The sequence below is a fragment of the Centropristis striata genome, chromosome 7 (assembly GCF_030273125.1).
Source record: "Centropristis striata isolate RG_2023a ecotype Rhode Island chromosome 7, C.striata_1.0, whole genome shotgun sequence".
NCBI lineage: Eukaryota > Metazoa > Chordata > Actinopteri > Perciformes > Serranidae > Centropristis > Centropristis striata.
In genome coordinates this window covers 29,034,766-29,056,922 of record NC_081523.1, presented here as the reverse complement: position 1 = coordinate 29,056,922, position 22,157 = coordinate 29,034,766, and the positions used below count along the sequence as shown (strand labels likewise).

The 22,157-nt window shown below is 40.6% G+C and overlaps 1 protein-coding gene across 9 annotated transcripts in view; it reads right to left on the bottom strand.

Moving 5' to 3' along the window:
• The window catches only part of arvcfb (ARVCF delta catenin family member b), a 256,104-nt gene that overhangs the window by 150,739 nt on the left and 83,208 nt on the right, over positions 1 to 22,157 (bottom strand). For 8 of the 9 annotated variants that reach the window (XM_059338015.1, XM_059338020.1, XM_059338017.1 and 5 more), the window contains exons 3-5: positions 8,210 to 8,305; positions 1,960 to 2,050; positions 734 to 953 (exon numbers count right to left, since the gene is read on the bottom strand). In XM_059338015.1, coding sequence (XP_059193998.1) covers positions 734 to 925 — 192 coding nt within the window. In that variant the 5' untranslated portion in view covers positions 926 to 953; positions 1,960 to 2,050; positions 8,210 to 8,305. The remainder of the gene's footprint in view (positions 1 to 733; positions 954 to 1,959; positions 2,051 to 8,209; positions 8,306 to 22,157) is intronic. The other variant, XM_059338024.1, reaches the window with a different exon arrangement.

The following is a 22,157-nucleotide window of genomic DNA, read 5'->3' as shown; positions in this document are numbered from 1 at the left end:
TCTCTGCAAGTCTAGCTATATCAATAAAACATGAGACTGCCTCTTTCACTGTGATTAAAGGTGATGCATCTAAGTGCTACAGGTGCTGCATCACCAAATTGTGCTTTCAAATGCTGGTTAGTAAAACATGTGTACAGTCTGAGAGAGTTTCTTTCTTTCCAGTGTGCATCAATGGGTTGATGTGACTGCCGACATTTTCAGGGGATTACAGCTGTCTCCTTTCTACATCTTACATTTCTTGCCCCTACAGAGTCAGCCAGCATTGAAAGGAGCGCTGGCCAGGTCTCTAATGTCCTCCAGACACTGTCCAGAGCTGGGCGAAAGGCCACATCCAATCAGCACCACCACCAGACAATATCAAAGACCAGTGGGCGAAAAGAGATGGGATTGGATGGCGAGCAGTGGCGTAGAAGGAGGGGGGCGAAGGTAGACAGAATGAGAGGTTGAATCTCATCAGCTCGCTTTTAGAGATGAGTCACCATGGAGCAGATTATTGCACAACATCCAGGACAGTGGGTTCAGATGAAGGGAACAAGTGTCCCAAATCACAATGAAATTGAACAGAGAGATTTGTTGAGTCCCACCAATGATGAAAAGCAATGACCGTGAGCAAACATGACGAGAATGAGATTGCTCAGACGGAAGGAGAGAGCAGGAGAATGTCGCTTTAGGTACACAGAGAGGAAGCACATGATTGGGGGGAGGGGCTGGACTGCATGCTGGCATCATTTACCTGCATCACCACCTGCTGCCATGCTAGCGGTTGGCTGGTAGGGGTGTTGGGAGGCAAGTTGGCGCGCTCTAGCTGCAGGGTGACGTTGCGACGCTCCTCCTCAAGGGCTCGGGTCAGCTGCTCGAAACGCGCTTCCTGCTCTTTCACTGAGGCCAGGATGCTGGCAGCCGAGCGAACATCATAGTCCTCCATGTCCAGTGTTGGTCGCAGTGGTACAGATCTTCCATGTCAGAAAGGGAAGGAAGAGAGTGGGGAGGAGGGGGCACCAGGTCATTAAAAACACCCTGACCCAACAGGCTGGGCGAGTGGCATCAACAGGCTCACGCAAGTTCAAAGTCAAATTCAAGACTTACTTATTGGCAAAGATGGGACATTGATGATTTGGCATACAGCGCAAGCTTTAAATCATCATCATGAACAAAAGACCAACATGACACATCAAAATGGAACAATTAGGATGGTTGACTGGATGATTAAAGAAGAGGGGTCATACTACAGAGAGTCTATCTGTTTCAGTCAAATCTGATTAAGTTAGACTGTGCTTTCTTCAGCCAATACCCTGAAGGGACAAGCTGAAATTCTTCTATAAAGGGTGACTACATGGGGAAGTCTCTGATACTCCAAGCATAGCATAGCAAAGACATTAATGAGGATGCTCTGCTGGGTGCCAATTATGCTTTTGCTTTTAAAAGTTCTTGTAATTAAGACAATCCTGGCACTGCATATACTATTCAATACAGTTTTGCTGGAACATCAGTGCAGGGAAATGGAAAAATGTTCCACCAAGTACAGTAAAGGGAATGAAAAAGCACAGTGCACACGCACAAAAACAAACATTCTTGTTTTTGGACATCCAAAAGGTGGAAGGGAATGATGTCACCCTTACAAATGAACAATCACAGCCAGTGTGAAGGAATGGCACTGTCATTGGATATAGTCATGCACAGAGCCATAACGTAATCTGACACACAAGCACTGTTGCAGGCACGAATCCAACACATGCAAGCTTCCCACAGCCACCCATACGGACACCCAGTGCCTGGAACCACACACACACACACTGCCTATCATAAACAATCATTATATCTAGATAACAGTTGCAAGCCACAATGCGTATCACTGTCACACACTCCCTGATATCCATAACTGATGGTGGCGGGATATCAAGAGGGTTGACGGCACAATAACAAATGGGGCTGGAAATACCAAACCTCAGCAATACAGACCTAGTAGATAAGCAGTCTGAGAGGTGTTAGAAAACAGACATCCCCCACTCTAACAGAAGCAGAAGGATGAGCTAGTAAGAAGAACGGAGAGCTGGGAGAGAGGGGGAAAAAAAGAAAAACAATAGGAAGACAAAAGAGAAAAAGCCAGAGGTTAAAACAGAAATGAGTAGAAACATATGCTTCTCAGTACATGTCTATTTTCAAGGCTGGATTATCAACAGATTATCAGCAAAGTAGGAAGCTACCCCAGGGCAGTGGATCCGAAGAATCACCCAAATCCCCATTTATTGTGTGTCTTTTAAGTAGTAATAATATCATAAAATGTTATATTTGTTTAAGAATATTCACCCCTAAATTACAATATAACCAGAATTCAGTGGCGAACTACGTATGTAATAAATCTAGTAGTGCAATTTCATTTGACAGTAGTTTGCTGGTAGTTCAACTACATTCATATTAACATAATGTTTCAAGTAGCTAATTTACTTTTTTGACATTTTTTTGTTTCGCTCATCTGAAGCCAGAAACAATTGTGGGCCATAAAAGGAAAGGAATTATTTTTTAAAATTGTACTATTACTTCTATATTTTAATTGAACCCCCTTTGACTAGCCCCGCCTATTCCCAGAGGTATTGGCTATATTTTTTATTGTTTAGAACCTGTACGCTGAAATGACAAAATCTTGGAGGATTGAATACAATCTGCACACAGAGGAAAGGACTGGGGGCTTATTTTTGCCGGAGACACCCAGACTGGGTTAATCAAGGAAATGTCCCTTTCACAAAACAATTTACTTCCTAATGTTTTCCAAGCAACATATTTTTCACAGATTCAGCACAAGTGATGTTCCTTTTGTGTGCTACTTGGACATAATGTTCTGGCCTTGGACTGGATGCCTCAATCAGAGAGTGAATGAATGTTTCTCCAAGCCGAAGAAAAATCAGCTGACGAAAAATCGCAACCCGGGGTCAAATTCGGCATCACTTTAAAAACAAAATAAAACTGTGGAAAGATAAATCCTTATGTCCAAGATGTCTCACATTTTGTGAGTAGGAATTAGGGCTTCAAAACTGAAATATAACGAGACTTCTTCTGCAGGCGCCAGTATGGTTAAAGAGAGAACATACTTTACAAAAACCAATAAATGACAAATGAGTCAGGAAACACATTATAACCAACTCATATTGGGTATTTTCCAGCTGATCCTGCCACCGGAACACAAAAAGATTGAGGAGGGGTGGTTTGCCTCAGCAGGGGATGATCAATGCAGATGCAACCATTAGAATCTTAAACAGGTCGGATTACAGAAACACAGTGTGTGTGTGTGTATGTATGTGTGTGTGTGTGTGTGTGTGTGTGTGTGTGTGTGTGTGTGTGTGTGTGTGTGTGTGTGTGTGTGCGTGCGTGCTTGCGTGCATGCGTGCGTGTGTGTGTGTGTGTGTGTGCGTGCGTGCATGCGTGTGTGTGTGTGTGTGTGTGTGTGTGTTTGCATACACAGGATTCATTTTTCACTATAGGACCTGGTGATTGTGAGGCCCTTATTCCCTTTGAAGCACACAATCCCTCTTTGATGTTTGTTGCGCCCTGATCATTTATTTATCTGGAGTGGAGTCTCGTCTGACACGATTCTTCCTTCACTCTTCCTCACAAAGCAATCCATGCTGAGCAGCCTGTGTTTTCCAAGTAAAACTTCACATCCATGTGAATGAAAGATAATGTTCCTTTATACCTCTATATGAGAACATGATCTCTCATCACTTAGAGAGCTTTTACATTCCCAAATCAGGATATTTTGGAACGCTGTTCTGCCTAAAATATGTCTGACTGGCATACAGCCACCAGCTGTTAACTTAAGTTTCAAAATGGAAACAGTGCTGGGTACTGACAACTTGCAAAAATAGCATCCTTGTCTATTTTCAAAGCTATCCCCTACTAGAGATAACCCACAGAAATAGGGTTCTGTAAGATATGCCGATTGGACATACTTGATGACGGACTCTAATGATTCACACCCCTGGAGGGTTAGGGGACAACATAGGCATTGCTTCCTGAGTCGTAAAGGGTATAATATGGCAGGCATGTCAGCTACGCCCCACAGCTTATCATTAAACACCAACTTCTGGGCCTACTTAAAATAGCACAGGGAGGGGCATCTGAAGAATTCCCCTCTGCCACTATGACAGCCCGGTTTCTTTTAAAGCTTTGGTTCAGCAGATGTTTGCTAATGGCCTGTGTCAGAGGGGACAAAAACACAGCCAAGGTCTCCACATTTAACCCCATCCTCAATTACACACGCCCTACTTACTCTCAACTTTATGTGATGTAAACATATCAGAGTGCAACTCCAAGGACAGGAAAGTCATTGGCAGATGCCACTTTTGGAAGTTTACGAGTGGAGGGGATGATCACTAATCAAAGGGATGAGGGAAAAAAGGAATGTTTAATTAATTCCACAAAGAGAAGTTTGTTTGATTCGACTACTCTTAAGGCGTAAACATCTTTAGTTAAAAGGGAAAACACGCTAATATTCCATGTGTAGAGCTGATACGGAAGCTCACTTCCAGCTTCACTGTTGCAAGGCTTTTCCTCAAGTATAAATGCACTTCAGCACAAACCCACAGCTCTAAAAATAGCTCAGTAATAAATATATCCACACACACATACGTGGCCACAATTTTGAGTGTGGATCGGCAGATGAGATGCAGCGTTTGCTCACTTCAAAGGCTTGCTGGAAAATCCGCTAATAAATCCTTGGCACCTTATTCATCAGGTCCATTGGACTCCCCTAAAACATTTTTTCCAACGACAAGACACTCTGCCATCATTCCCTTCTCTGTAGTAAACTGGCAAGCATTTAAGTGATGTTATTCTCAAGAACAGCTTTAAATGAGCCAGCAGCGAGAGCTCTGGTTATCTCTCTATATGACACCACAACTTAAACACAAAAATAGGGCTATGAGGGAGAAGAAAGTCCTGACTGTCTGAACTGAGACCTTGGCAATTCCCCCATTACAAAGAAGAAATTCTTGTTTCGTGTATTTGAAAACTCTCCGCCTTGAGCAGAATGCAAGCACTAAGACCAGAGCAAGCTGGGGTAACCAACATTTGATCTTTTGTCTCTCTTGTTTTCCTGGTATCCTCCAGTGAAAAGCATCACAAACTGGGTTCATATGAGTCTGCTGTGTGCAGCCAACTGACATTATAGAAGTAGATAAGTCATTGCTTTTTTAAAATCAACAATGTGAAGTTGAAATGCAAGGCTAAGACAATATTCTGCGACCGCATTTGTGGAACTTAAAGGACTGAAAAGTGAAGCCAATGCGGAGGTGCCTTAAACCTGTATTCTTTCCAATGGCCAGCATGGGGCTTCACTGGTGGCAAAAAGAAGTCCAAAAGTCAATGACAAAATTACCCTACTTCTCATTTGATTTATCACCTCTGCAAACATTTTCCTAATGAGGCAAATAGATGACAAATCAGGGTATGAGTTAGGCTGTGGCTACCCTGTGGTTGACAGGTCATGAAAGTTCAGTGTTCGGTTGGGGAAAAAAAGACACTAAAAAGTAAGATGTTCATTTTAAATAATGAATGCACCTTGCTAAACTAGCTAGCTAGCTATTGCTAGTGTTAGCTGCGCCTCCTCCTCCCCAGCTCCACCCTCTCATCAAAATGTGGTCACTTCTGGTTACAAAAAAACAAGATGGTAACGGCCAAAATATAATCCAATGGGTGACTTCACAATGGCTATACATGTACTTCTTAAATACTAATAATCTCTGATACAAAATAAAAAAGTGTAAAAATTAAAATTAAGGATTTTACATTAGGCAATGTATCAGACTATTTCCTGGTTGGCTGCAGTGACAACAGATCAAACAAACAAGATGTTTGAACAGCTTTGAACATGTTTAAAGCTTCAAAGCTGCTTGTAGCTGGATTTCATTACCTAGGAACATAGCCGGTTTAGCTGTTTCCAGTCTTGATGCTAAGCTGCACTACACTGCTTCTGACTGTATCTTCCGATTAAGAGGACACATATGATCGTGGTGACAATATCGTCATCTATCACCAAGAAAGCGAAAAAGCCTATTTCCCCAAATGTCCCCATTGCTTTGAATTTTGTTTCAAATCAACAATCAAAGAGGAGACAAAGGAGAACTAAAGCTACTGAGGAAGCCGCCCAGCAGCGGCGTGTGGTGCGGGTCTTAAGGGGATTGAGTATGGGGTTATTAGGGGAAAGGGGAAACAGATTGTGAGGTAAAGGATGAGGATAATTGAGTGTGACCATCAGTGCCCGATATTGAGTTATAAAGCATTCACCTGATTAGGGACTAGATGGGTGGTGGGGTCCTTCCTTCCCCCCGAGCCGCCAATTTGCCCCTTTCCAGGGCCTGTAATTGCAGCTCAAATTAATTCCTTGTCTAAACCCATCATATGCCCATGTGAGGACACAGCTCTCAGTGGCACAATTGGGTACTTAAAAACACCTGCTCCTCTTCCTACTGTGGAAGTGGTAGTGGGAGCTTCAAGCTACCCATGTTTGCTGTTGATGATAATACATTCATACAGTCAGAAGATACATTTGCGATATTGGGTCTGCTCTGTTTTAAACTGTCTTTTCAGAACCAGCAATTTCAGGCTCTTAAGAGAATTTTTCTCCTTGGCTAAGCTGTCCAATATGTCAAAACTCTTACGGAGAGTGACGGACAGTTAAGTGATTCATCATAATGACACTCTGCTATGCTGGGAATTTCCGCTCACCAACAGAGGTTTTTATGAGTTTTTCAACTCTTTAAAAGGGCTTCTCAAAATCATGAAAGTTAGTTTGAATTAGTCCTTGAATTAAAACATAACTGAATGAGAGACATGACAGTTGCACATAAGTGTTGCAAGAAAAAAAAAGTTCTTAACACCATAACTGTAGCAAAGCCAAGTCGTTCTTTGTGAAAATGTCATATAACATAATGCACAATTTATAAATGACAGCTTAACCATAAGCCTATAAGCTAAATATTCAGCGCGCTTCCATGTATTGAATGGTTACTGATGGACGGATACTACTGACTAATGTTTTAAAAAGATGCAACACATTAAAAAAAGAAATGCACTGTCACCAGGAATGAACCTCCCCTAAATTTAGGATTCCAGCCGTTGTTGCTTTGAGGAACATTAAAGTGAGTGTTAATTTCCAGAGGGGTATTGCTGAGTGATGCCAGGATAAGCAAAGCTTAGCAAGGTGTGTGAAGTCCATAACTGATCATTTCCACAGCTAGAAGAAAATAAATGTAGCTGTTGTTCCATATTTTCCATATCCATATTTTATTTTAGTATAGTATGTATTATAGTATATAGTATTAGTATAGTATATAGTATTTATTTAAGTATATATGGGACATGCAAAGCTTCTGCAAACAGCAGTCTTCTCTTCCATTTAAAATTCTGAGGCTCACACCAATTCTTGATCCGGGATGAAAGAATAATCTTCAGTTGCTACACTATAAGCAGCCAACAGTGAGAAGGTCAAAGTTCAGAGTCAAATAGCATCTAGATATTTCTGAGATAAAAGTCGGTTCTTGATTGTATGAACAAGCAAAATGATTAAAGAAGCAACAAAGAGCTTACTTGAAACACGCTAAAAGCAATGCACAAAGCTTTGATAGACATGCACATTAGTCACTAATTCCAATATACTCCTTGTCCTACTTCTTTAAAACAGAAAAGGCACAAGAGCATCTCCAAGTTTAAAGTGAAACAAAGACATGCAAAAAAAAATAGTCTTCTGCAGAGCATGAGACTTCCAAATTGCAATTAGGTGTCTCAGGTTGTATCTTCAACAGGTGGCAGACTTCAAACACACAATTACACAGTTGAGTCTGTCTTCAGAAACTGGACCAGAACAAACGTCCTCTCCTGTTCAGCTCTAAAACACACTTAAAACTGTGAAGAGAACTAAGACCACTTTTCAACCCACATTTACCTGAGTTGATTCAAGTGTGAGAATTATTGAAATCAGAGCACATTTCCTGGAGGTAAAAAGCTCCTGAATGTATTGAAATAAAAATCATACAAGGCACCTCAGCGACAAAGTGAAGTGAAGTGAAGTGAAGCTCCCTCGAGGAGAGATAACAGAGAAAGTGAAGTCTTGGATTTGCAGAGCAAAAAAAACTGTCAGGAAATGTAATTACTGCAATGATGAGCTGAACAAAGTGATTAAAGGAGGCTGGAGGTGTAGAGAGAGAGGCGGGTGTACCTTTGATGTCAGTGAGTGCCGTCAGACCACAAGTAGATTGAGGACAAGCGTAGCTCTGTTAGAGTCGACTCGTTTGTTCAGTCCGCCAGGGGAGATCTGTGAATAAAAAACAAGGGCATGGAAAATAAGTATTCAGCCAACCTGCTGACAGTGCATTGTTAATATGGGACTCTTATGTAATGCAGAGACACACACTGTATATAGTATAGCGGGTTCACAACTGTAATCTGATGCTGGTGCTCTACTCTTAATCATTGTACCCTCTCAATAGCAATTGGTTCATCCTCGCTTGTTTTGTGCCACAAGGCTCTGTTTTCGGTCCAATGCTGTTTTTTGCTGGCTTCATTTTGGGGACATTATTTGTGAATAGTAGTGGCTCATTTTCACTGTATGGTACAGCTTCTAGATGTTATTTCCCCTTGCCAATAGTACACTGTAAATCTAGGTGGCATTCTTAACTGATTGTCATAGTGTCACTGTGTACCAGAAAGTCAAGTGAATTTTAAAAAATGCAGGCACTATTGGCGGTAGCTCAGCTGTTTAAAAATGGTGGGGTTGTGCAGGACACTAGACATTCTGTCACTGTTCTTTTACAATTAAAAGCAAAAGGAGCAATAATAATAATAATAATAATTACATAATAATTCAATAATTATAGTTTTCATTTTTATGCTGACGACACCCTGCTGTATGTACCTGTAACACCTGCTCATAGTAGCAGTGCTGTCATTCTCATTAACTGCTGGATGTCCAACTGCTTTGTTTGCTGTAAATTAGCTCCATTCTGCTGATCCTTAAAGACATTAGTCTTTCATAGCCAGAGCTATCTTCACAGCACTGTGTCAGCGCTGGAAAAGTGCAGTTTTGATGCTCAAGTCAATAGGGTTATACAGTCCATCCACTGATCTGGAGAAAGTTATCCCTGCTTTTAATTATGTCCCATTTGTTCAAGCCAGAGTTCTCTCATGATTGTAATTTTTCCCAACTGTGGCAGCATGGATCTTAACGATTCAAGAACGTTTGATCACATTTATTTATTATTATTTATTTTATCCACCCTTTACTGGCTATCAATTCAATTTCAAAATTAATTTCAACCTTTTACTAATTATGTTTAAAGCTAAATTTGTTCCTGCCCCAAAATAAATGTATGAACTCCTGACCCTGTGAACCAGATACACCTTCTCTGTAAAGGTTTGTTCCTTCTGTGACTTCATTCAACTCTCTAATTCTACAGAAAGACATGTGGTATTGGCTGATGTCCAAAAGAAAAAAACGTTGAGTCAATATTTCTCCAAGGAAAACCCATGATAGTTATACAGATATGCAATTTATATGCAAGAAAAGATATGACAGCTATTACTGCTACTAAAGTAATAAGAAAATTTTCAGACAAGGACCTTCATAGTCAATTTATCACCTCTTCTTTTCTGGAAAATATCTGATTATTAATAATGAGGCAACACTTACTCGATACTTTCAAATAACCAATACGTCAGCCTGACCTTAGTATTCACACTGCACCACCTCAGAAATATAGACATCACAGGCACACACACAAAAAGAGGCCAGTGTCCAATACTGCAGCGCAAATTGGTTTTGATGCTTCATACCATGGGATGAATCATTCTGCCATACACACCAACCTGTCCAGTGGTTCTGCTGCCTTTGATGGCTGAAGAAACAAAAGCCTGGCAGCAAAAAAAACGCCGGATCGACTGCACCCTTGAAGGTGTCAGTGGTGATGAAATCAAAACGCGCCCTTACGCACGCTTCCTCACAGGCCAACTTTTATTTCAAGACTATGGGTTTAATAAGATGTAATGGTTCCTTAAAAATTGCCTCATGCTTTCAAGCAACCCTTTGCTCTGGTGGAATATTTATTTAAAATAAAATTCCCAAAATGAGTTCAACAGCAGTTCATTTACAATTATTAGCTGTTATGCATACAACTGGGGTTTAGACTGATCCTTGATATAAAACAAAGACCAAAAGTTACATGAAATGTGAAAGAACAAGTTATTTTTAACATCACAGTTTTTTTCTTTTATACCCTTGTTAAAAACCTGAAACAGCAAACATTGCCAACCAGCAACATGAGCTCAAGTTTTAATGTATAGTCAGCTCTGCACATGATAACTATCTCCACATGCAGCTCTGACTTCAGGCCAAATATGCATTAGTGAGTAGTGAAACCATGCAATGTTTCATTAACTATGATCAGAAGACACCCACAGTGAGTTAGAAAAAATCAATACGAAGTCAACTTTCCTCTCTAGGTTTTAGCTGGCTCTGGGATTAGAATATCTCTCCCTCTCCAGGGATTCCTGGTTGCGTTCACTTCAAGGACAGATAGGCTCTGAGCACCTTGGATTTCTAGTACAAACATCAAAGGTGAAGCTAAGCCTGGGCCGCATTAGTTATCACCTCGTCTCTCTCTGTCTCTCTCTCTGGTCCTGGACGAGTCCTTACATCGCTCCTGAATGGGGATTATCTCAACACACAGTCGCGGCTCACAGCAGCACTTTGATTAATACACATTTTATTCTACTTAATGTGATGCAATGCTCTTGTAAGTGAGTTTTTCCTTTGGTTTGACAGGACGGCAGCACAACAAGCAGGTGTGGGAACGGGGAAGATTGATGGTCAGTGATGATGACAAATGAATGAATGATGCTCCCGCCACCCTCAGCTAATGGCACACTTAACCTCCCAGCTGATCCTGTGGAGCTGATCAGAGGTCAATAGTGGGACAATGTGATTATTCTGGGTGGCAGTCAAGAGTTCCTCTGGCTAAAGAGATGTTGGTAAATGGCCAATTCTGACACGCTGCCTGAGAGTCAGGGGTTAAAAAATTATAATAATAAAAAGGGCCTAGGTTACATGCAGTGGGGCAACAGCTAAAGAACGTTTTTGATGCATCCAAAGAGCAATTTAATATGTTTTCTCCATTTATGGGCACCCTAGAGTGTAATTAATTATGTTTCCTATCCTGGAAGGGCACCTTAGAGGGCACATTATCATGTTTTCTTTATTTAAAGGCAACCTAGAGGGCATTTTACTATGTTTTCTCCATTTATGGGCACCCGAGAGTGCATTTAATCACTTTTTATTTACTGGAAGGGCCCCATAGAGGGCACTTTATCATGTTTTCTCCATATATTTTTTTTAATATACACTGTCGCCCATAAAGTTGGAACAATTTTGTTTTCAGACACAATCCTCAGTTTATTCCTATTTAAATGCATCAGTAATCGTTTGGAAGAGCTTGATTAATAAAGTTTTGAGAAGATATTCACTTCATCTGTCAAGAATAAATCACATTGTCACAAACATTTCATGGAAAGAGGTAAAAAAATATATATATTTTATTCCAACTTCATGAGCAAAAGTGTATTTGTCATTTATTGTTCAAATTACTACAAACAAGCACCTATTATAACATGCTACAGTCTATTTTTCTCTAATGTGCAATATCTGTGAAATACTCTCAGGAAAAATAAATGTGCAATATTAATAATAAATGCCAAATAGCAGCCATGTAAGTATTTCAAGTATATAAGTTGTAATGTATGTGTGTGTGTGTGTGTGTCGTATTTGTATTCTTTTTTTATATCTTTGTAAACTCCACTGTCTGTAACTTGAGCTGCTGTGACAACTAAATTTCCCCACTGCGTGATAAATAAAATCTTATATTGTGCATCCTAAGGGGCACTTTATCATGTTTTCTCCATTTATGGACCCGAAAGAGGACCTCATCACGTTTTCTGTATTTACAGGCAACCTAGAGGGCACTTCACCATGTTTTCTCAACTGGAAAGGCATGCTAGAGGACACCTAACATGTTTTATCTACCATGGGGGCATTAAAGAGAGCACTTTTGCTGTGCTATTTTCAAATATGGTGTGGTCGCCCCCATTGGCCAGCCCCTCCCCTGAGTCCACCAGTGCAGTGCTGACACACTGGCTAAGTATTGAAGGTCACAATGCTTCAGAGGCCTGTGCTGGGCAGCTCTGGGGATCACAATGTGAATAACATGAAATTGTTGTAAAGAAGCTGGTATGTTTAGCAAAGCATTTCCGTTGGTAAATGAAGATATAAAAAAATAGGTGGCCATGCCTCGAGGAGATAGAATTTCAGAATTTCATACCCCCAATACCCACATCCAATCAGATTTATTTACACAGCAGCCAGTCAGACACATTTTCTCTGCTCTTGGTTCTGTGTTGACAGTCTTCACCACTGCCCCTGATGCCGCTGTCGTCATGATAGTAATAACTCCAGAGCCCTCATGCAATATTTGCGCTTCATATCAGCGCCTGATACCTCACCTGCTGTGCATTATGCAGACAACTGCATATTCTATCACGACTTGTCCCCCTTCAACCCACAACGTTTGCAGAGCGCCCCAGTCTAATTCTGTGATTAATAATGAATGCTGAGTGAGGGTTAGCTCACTGACTGACTGACTGATTGAAGGGCTGGCTGTCTGGGGAGCGCTACACTGATGAAGGTCTTTCCTCAGCTGTCAGTACCTCTGCACTCACATAGAAGCACTGCAGTCACATATAAATGACCAAGTGGATAAGCAGACAATGTTTCTGTACGTCAGTGCATGAGTCATTGCATACGTCCTCTCGTATACACGTTTCCTGTGAATGCAGTGAGCAACCTGATTAGTTCTTTGGGAAGCTATGTAAATGACATGCAAAATGTGAATGTGAAAATTTAAATGCAAGTGAAAGCATTAATTATGTAAGACTGATGTGCATGTGGATTAATCTCCAACAAGTCCTCTAACCAAAATGACAAAGAAGGTTGTTTGACATGGCTTTCCAAAAGGACACACACAGTGTTTTCTGATGAAGAGTCAAGATGTCAGCACCTTTGAAAACATATACGACAAAATATTTACCTCCACCAAGAAGTTTATGTTTTAAGCGCAGTTTTTTCTGTCTGTCTTTCAGCAGTGTGTCGTATGGACCAGTGAAGAACCCATTAAACTTTGGAGTGGGCCTAATCACAGGGTGGATTCATTAATTATCATTCACTTTCATACACATTGCATTTGTGGTGCATTCATGTGGTGTTTAAACAACCTGGAATTTAGTTCCCAACTGGCAAAATTCGTGTGCACCCCCCAAGTCGGAGATAAGGATGTAAGGCATGTCTTGGCTAAAGTCTGCACTTGGAATGCTTGATTAGGGCAAAAACATGATTACTCATTGACTATGGAAGCATCATGCATTTCCTGCATTCTTTCACAGTGGATTTTCTTTAACTTTTCTTGAACCAAATAAAAAAATAGCTGTCAGAAAAATAAAAATATTAAATAAAAATAAATTAGATCACAATGCATAAGATAAACTATGTTGTAACATTACAAGTAAATATATATTCAATATATAAAAATAATAATAATAAAAACATTAGACACCATTGGCCAAGGAAAGGCCTGGGTTGCTCTGAATTTATAACAGAGGACAAAACGAGAGCATCAAAGGAAAATGCTGCACAATAATTTAACAATAATTTAATTATTTGATTATCTTGTTTATCATAATCAGAAGCCAAACTAGTAACTGAAATACAATTTGATTAATTTCCCAGACCTATAGTCTGCTCTATGATATTATTTTCTGATCTGCCATCTCTAGGATTTGGTTATGATTGGTTATGTTTAAAAAAAATAGCTTTCCAGCCAAGGGTTAGATGAGAAGAATTTATAAATGTATCTGTCCTATAAAAGAAACCACTGTTGATTGAGAAGGATGCAGGCTGAAAAAACAAAATCAAAATGATGTGCTCTATCTCGATGTATTACAGAATAAGGATTCAACTCAACAGAGGAGATGAAGGCATCTTTACTATTTATCCAAGCCTACTGAGCGATAAAGAAGCCCCACTGTACACACATACACACAGTATTTTTGCGCCTCAGGTTTACATATGACTTGTTGTCCAAGTCATCCATTCTCTGTTCTCCTCTCCTATTTCTCCTCAGTATACAGTCTAGTAAAACAGAAAAAGCTGCAACCTACTGGAGCTACTTTGGAGCACTCTGTGCTCCGACAGAATCCCTTGACAGCTCCGTATTTCCAGGTAATTGTTCAGCTGAAAGCAGAGCTAAGACACATTGTACCGCAAATGCTTCTCCTGTGTGTGCAGCCTGTGTTTGTGAGAGCAGCAGCTTATTTTATATTCCAAAAGAAAATTACAGTCCATCATCATTAGTCCCGACAAGCAGGCAGGCTTGCGTCATACGAAAAAGAAGAGTGATTTAGGTTTTAGAAGTCATCCTAGAGAGCTGACCTTGGCTCACGCTCTTTTCATTTAAGGCAGGAAGAAATGATTCTGCCCCCATCAAAACTTACCGCCTCTCAAGATGTAAATAAAGAAAGCCAGATTGAAAAAAAAATGCCCTGGCAAAGAGAGAATGATTTCCTGCCAAAACAAAGTAACAAAGCTCGCTGAGAACTTTGAAGGGTACAAGGAGAAGGAGGAGAAATTGATTGGCTTGTTTGTTCTTTGGACTGTGCTCAGATGTAGGTTTTCTGACATATTTCAGCAGGTTGCTTTGAAAGTTGAATTTGTTACAGATTCATTACAAGCAGGCTGTGATCAGTAACGCAATCCACAAGCCGCGGCCAAGTTGGCATCATCACCTCATGATGACTAAGATGTTACAAACCCAACATGGGGGACCATACTGCCCCACTGCACTCCTTGACCTTGCGACTAGATTCCCCAGAAGAAAAAAAAAATGATACTATTCATACCAATAGGTTTTTGTGAAAACAGTTCTAATCATGTCCCACAGTGCTGCATACAGCCTTGATTAAGCTAACCACAAAGGTTTGAAAATGCCTGCAGAAAGCCATTATGTAGCTTGTTAAACTGTTTAACTGAAGCCAGTGGTATGGATGTGGATATTGTTGCAGAAGTGAAGGAAATTGAACTTGTGACAGATGAACTGAAGGTCATTAATTTTGACTTAACTTTTAATCGAAAATGATGTGAATCTATAGAGGCAGATTGGAGATAGAGCCTTGTGCTACTTCCTGAAAGAATGAACTCATGCTCAACTCAAACTAGCCTGTAGCTATGCAGGTAATGTAGTTAGCTATTCTGGTAACCTTCCACAGCCATTATTCCATTATAATATATGAAGAGGGAAAAACTGAGACACTGTTTCAAGCTTTCTTCTTTACTATCCAACTTTGGTGAATCGATAATAAAAGAGATTTAACTCAACCAGTGAGGTTACTGTCTCAAGAGCCGCTGGAACAGTTGAGTGTGATAAATGTTTGCATCATTATTCCATATAAAGGTAATTACATGTAATAAATGGGGTGCACTTATATAGCGCTTTTATCCAAAGTCATTCACACACACATTCATACTGGTGGTCGAGGCTACCAGGGCACACTGCCACCTGCGACCATTGGAAATTCATTCACACAGATGAACACAGCATCAGGAGCAATTTGGGGTTCAGGATCTTGCTCAAGGATACTTGGACATGTAGGCTGCCATGGTCGGGGATCGAACCACCAACCCTCCGATCAAAAGACAACCTCTCTACCAACTGAGCCACAGCCGCCTCATGTGATGTTACTCAGTCCATTTCATCCATTAGCAAAACACACTTTAATAAACCCCTGTCTTTATACAGTTTGACTCACCAGGTGGATTTTGCACAACTTTACTTTGAATTCTGCCCTGAAACAACACTGTGTTTAAAATTGGTGGGGAAGTGCTGCTTCAAGTAGCCTACCAATGTGACAATAGCTGCAGGTGCTCAGTTGGACTATGCGTGTTGCAGGGTGGTACTTTAGAAGGTCATCGTGTTTGCTGATGACAACACATTCATTTTCAAAGTCAGAAGCAAATATCCCAAAGTTTCTCTTTTATGTAGTATGTAATTTGCATCAAGATCTCCAACCTAAATGACAGAATAGACCGTTAACGGGTTAACTACCCATATGAGGGTTTGTCAAAATGAGCGTTTCGTGGCTCATGGTACCTTGGATCATCCTAAAAAAATAGCCCACACACCAATATATACACATGCGGTTTGCGGCTGTAAAAAAGGCTGCAGTTTCTGTGAATTTAAGCTACAAAACCACTGACCTAGGTTTAGGGCAAAACCCTTTCTGGTAAGGCGTTATAAAAGAAAGTTTAAAAAGTAAATAATGTAATTAAATGCCGGAAGTGAAGTAGTAACGAGGGTGACGTTTGTTCGAGCCACAACGCCTTCATTACTAGGGATGGGCGTTTGGAAGAAACCTGCCAACTCGATTATCTATAACGTTAACGATCAATTAATCGATTAATTGCTACATGCATACATGGGCAAAATAATATATATACACACACACACACACACACACATACACACACACTGGGTGACGCTTTTATTTTGAAAGGACGAAAAGAGACTTGATCCTGTCAATCGTGAAGCTAACTCAACTGAGATTAAACTGTAAAGATAACGTCAAGGAGTTCAATGTTTTATGTTTTAGCCCCCGAAGAGGCATGACGTTAGTTTTCACAGTAATCTTGCATATTTAAATGTGTTTTGTGTTTAAATGAGTTTTGGATCAAATTAAACTCAGTAATTCATGCTAGCAAGGTTTGATACAGTTTTAATACAATTACAATTAATACCCTTGTGTTTCTGTGTGTTTTATAATTGTTATTGCAACTTTCAGTTTGCAAACTGTAGCTTTATCCAACTTAATTCTCAGCTCATTGGCTCATTCACTCACTGCCGCAGAACTGAACGCTCGGCCGTGTTTCAGTTCAGTGAGTACTGATACACAATCACAGATCAAATAAAATTAAGAAAATACAATTTCATGAGATTGACCAAATTCTTAACGACCATTAAGCGATCATCGATTTATTATTCCCATCCCTAATTACTACTACATCTGCAAGAAGGTGGCGGAGGACAGTCTAAAATGTAAACATTAGCCGTACTTTGCTGCTTGTACAAACATCCTATATTGACATTTTTGAGAGGAGAGCAGTCTGGGACTTTATCCTTGGTGTACTGCCTTGCTGGCTGCTAATTGTCTTAAGTTGATTGGATCTGTGTGCAGCACTATTGCCCAAGAAAAAAATCCCCTTGGGAACAATAAAGTTTATCTTATTTTATCTTATCTTATCTTATCTTATCTTATCGTGTACTTTTTTAACTTGGACTAATTCATTCCAACCCATCTCTTTTCTGCCTGGTTGTATCCTAAGAGAGCAGTAAAAAGCAATAACCTGCTGTACAGAGCTACCTTTCTGCCTCTCTGCCTCTCATCTCAGCAGGGGCTGATGTCCTGGTCAGAGCAGAGGGGTTAATAAGACCTCTGGCACATTGAGAAATCTGTTACCACCTGAAGCGTCTCAGTTTGCTGCTTGAGTTCACTCATGTCTCTTCTGATACAGAGATATAACTCAGCTGAAAGAACAAAACTCTTAATTAGGTTCACCAGGTAACTTCTAACGTTGTATCTACTGTAGTACCGCATTGATGTATCATTATTAGAGGTAGTGGAAGTCACAACAGTAGCAACAGTTGGGCTGAAAATGTGAAATAACTCCAAGGTATTTTTGTATACACCTAAGTTAATTTTAATTAAGGACTTCACTGCAAATTTGAATTAGCTTGTGCTAATTATCAATTTAGACGACATTATTTTGTATCATGAAATCTCCATATATAATTTGTCATATTGAATTATTACCCAGCTTTAAGTGACAGTAGTTACAAGCTGTTTACTGTCTGGAAGTCAGGAAATCAGTCATCATCATTTTCCACATAAAAAACATAATGTTCTGCTGTTGAAAGTAGATTACAAATGAAGTCATCCAGTCTGGGTGAAAAAAGCTGACGCCTTTTCCTTCAAAATGATTTATAGCACCAACCCAAAACAAATCCTGTCACAGTTTGATGAATGGTAGGTAACTTAAAGCCCTTGAATGATAACACTTTGATGTATCGGATAATCTCCGTTTTAGCAGGATTGAATGATAAGATTCAGGTGATGATTGATTAAAGTGCAGAGTATGGATTTTTTTTTTTTTTTAACTCTTTTAGGTCTGTGTGTGTGTTCGTGTGTGTGTGTGTGTGTGTGTGTGTGTGTGTGTGCAGGTGTGCCCCAGGGATGGTGATTGTGAATTCAACCCCATCACCCTCAGCATGGTATGAAACATATGGAGGATCAGTCTCCCTGATGGAACAACAGAGCCTGGCTGAGAAGGAATTTTTTTTACGCGCTGCTGCTTTGAATAAAAGATCCGTTCTGGGATTTGCGCATGACGGGCAGCCTCAACCCTGCACTCGTCAATTATGTAATGTGTACCACCGCAGCCTGACGAAACTCTCGCCTTCTCATCGCTATCCGCCAAGACAGCAGAAGGCTTTATCTGGGGTATCAGAGAATGAGAAGTGGGAGAGAGGGACGGCGAAGGAGGCAGGTGCGTGTGTGTGTCGAAGGTGTCAAAGCCGTGAAGAGATCAAACATTGTTCTGGGATGTTATCAGCTGCCTCTGTTTGCAGCGGTGGTGAGGAGAAGCACTGTCACACCAAGCAAGTCACACGCTTATAAGTGAAGGTACAAAAAAAACATGAAGTGAAGGCATCATAATGCAAACACTGATATGGACAGAAATGGATTAGACTGGCAGAAAAGCATCAGTTTACGGACATTGCCCTTAATGGACCCTGACCGAGGCAGGGGCTTTAAGCTATTAACATTTATGTCAGTCTGAAATATTTGAAAAAAGGATGTTCTGCAAGTGAAAAAGACTGAATAAGGACTCTAGGTGTGTTCAAGCGATGCACTACATTAACGACAGTGAATTAAAGGTGACCGAGATGTTTCCCACTTTGCGTCCCTTTCTTGTTTTTTCATGAGCCACAGTTCATTACACAACAATAAACACTTTGTTTATGCCCATTACTGCGTAATTAAGAAGGACATATTGTTAGCAGTAGCAAGCGGATAGAAACTCCAGGGGAGAACAACTGATTAATTGTTGACAATCCTAAATCTAATTGCAGTTAACTGGTGAAAAAAAACACAACAACACAGCCATTCATGCGAAGTGAAGCTTGAAACTGCTTGTTTGGAGTGGACTTCCAGCATGAAGGTCATCACTGGTGCCGTCGCTGACGGTTACATCCCACATCTCATGAAATCAGCTTGATAATTAGCTTCTGTCCCCCCAAAAAAGGAAGTGGCAATTAGATCTCAAAATATAACATCTACATCTAAAAAACTTGAGAAAGCTCTGTACTACAATTACTAATCAGTCGTAGCCTCTAACAGTCCCTGAGTGACGGTTTGGCTCTTGAAACGGCTGCACTTTCCCCTAGGGCAGGAAGGGAATTCAGCCAAATGTAATTGGCCACACTACCGCATTTCTGGTAAAATAAAGCAGCTATTTTTAGAAACACAAGTATAAGGCCCAATTTCCTGAACTGGGAATAGCAAGGCAGCTCAGTTGGAGTGGAACTGGCCACTGAGGACTAGAAGAACATACTAAAGTAACGGCTACAGCATGTCACAAGGGGCCCTTGTCTATTTTTTAGTCACGTATGATTACACCGCTAACCCGTAAACACCTTTCATTTCTGCAGAAAGAAAACCGTACTCATGAGACTTTCAGTAGTACATCCATATATCCTTGCATTCAATTATTTGACTACTGCACATTCTATTTCTAGAGAGTAATTCACTGAAACAATGAAAATCCTAATTCAAGGAAGAATTCAGAAAGAATCGGTGCAATAACAGGTTTCATCTTGCATTTTAATATAGTTGGTGCAACAATCAACACAGTGTGTGGGGATGCTCCTCCCCCCCAAAATGGCCCCAATGGTCATTTGTGCAAGCAGCTCATTACCACACATTTTTGAGTTCATTGTTAAGCTGTGACCACTAGTGGCAGTCGTTATTATAACAGGAGCAAAGCAAGAAGTCAGATGACATAGTATAAAGTCTGCATAGGACTGAGGTCCTCACTGGAGTTAAATCTCTTTTATTATCGAAATGTCAGAAAAAAATCACTTGTAACTTGAACTGTCAGATAAATAAGTACAGTAGCTGAATAGATGTACTTAGATACATTTCCCAACTGTCCAATGCTGTTAGTTAAAGAAACAATAATGGCTGAAGGCTTGATAAAAAATGCTTTCATGTTGACCACCCACACTTGTGCTGTTATCTGCAGTTACAGTTAGGTGGAAGGTGATGGAAGGAGAGATGAAAACTGTGGAGAAGAACCTAGAGAACTTCTCATTTATACTGTATCGGTATTCTCCCTCAATGTATGTGCTTGGGCCATTACAGGAAGTAGGGAGGCTGAGGAGAAAGAGCAGGGCTGGTGGAAGGAGAACACATGCTGTCTCTGAGCCGTCACTCTGAGAGACAGGCAGCCTCAATCCATCACTTCTCACTCCTCAGCTCCGGCCCGTCTGCTCTGCTCCTTCTACTATTGATGAAAAAGTCTCAGACCAAAACCTTGCATCCATATTTTACCTTTGTGTGCGTTTGCAGAGTCATACCTTGAATCAACTGAAACAGAATCAACTGAAACTCAGTGTCAATGCTGTCAAACAAAGGTAACGTGTGTTTTTTAAGAATAAAAATGTCTCATTCTCTCTTTGAAATCACAGATTATTCTGAGATTAAATCATAAACCTCCTGATACAGTAATAAAACCATATGCTGTTCTCCTCTGAGATGTCTCAGATCAATGCCACCATGTCTTACCTCCATGCAGTCCAGATTAGAATTGAACAGGTCCCACAGTCTGTGCCAGCTTGGCACTGAGATGGACCTCAGTGTTGCCCAGAGTTTTATAGCTATAATTTAACATCAAATGTCAGGGCTTTGCACACTGAGAGACAATTAAATCCTTGTTTACCCAAATGAATCATTAACTATTCTGGAAAAAAAAAACACTCTTTTCTGTTGAAGAGCAACTACCGGCCATTTTGTTTACAAAAAGGCTATTGTTGATGGTGTTTACCAGAATCAGGGTAAAAAAAAAAAAGAAAGCCCTTTGTAAAGATTTGCATCCTTCCTTTGTTGTGCTCACTGGCTGGTGTTTGTTGCTTTATCGGGCCGGATGGAAAACTGGCCGCTGCTGCGCGATAGGCATCATGTGACAAGCATGCATCAACACTGACAAACAACGGAGCGTTAAAGAGAGGAGAGATCGAGAGGCAAAGAGAAGTCAATAAGAGCGAGAGAGAGAGAGAGGCAGGCAGGCGTAATTTCTGCTGCCAGCATCCACTGACATTGATGGGAAAGACCTGAAGTTACCTCAAGCGCCCCGAAAACAGCTTCAGCATCAGTGCATGACAGAAATTCATCCTAAATTTAACAGTCGTCAACAAAAACAAATTGACATGGCAAAAAGGAAATGTCAGGGAATTTGTCAGGGTGGAAGATCAAAAAACATCTTACTGTACTCCAGCTTTGGAAAAACACTTCTTTCTGGAGGCCCAGAAAATGCAGCTTCTTGACTGCAGCACTAAACTCCTTTAAGCAAGGGACCTAACCTAAAAATCACAATCACTGGGGCAGCTCACGGTGTGTGTAAAACCATGAATATGAAGTATGCAAAGATTGCCCATGAACAAATATAGGCAAAAAGAAAACTGACAAAATAAAAGACCTGAGACTGAGGCTCTCCAGTGAGTATTTAAAAACCCATAGACCATTTCCTCTCCCTCATTTCTAGGTAATGTCCTCTTAATCTGTGCAAAGCCCGGAAGAATCTCTCAGCACTATCTGGGTGATTAAACAGTGCTTCCTCGGATACAATCGGGTGGAGCAGGCAGGCAGGCAGGCAATTTGGGAGCTGCAATTAATATCTCAGAGATGAGCAGAGCCTCATGAAGGTGGGCGCGGACCTCACAGAAACAAGACCTGAATAC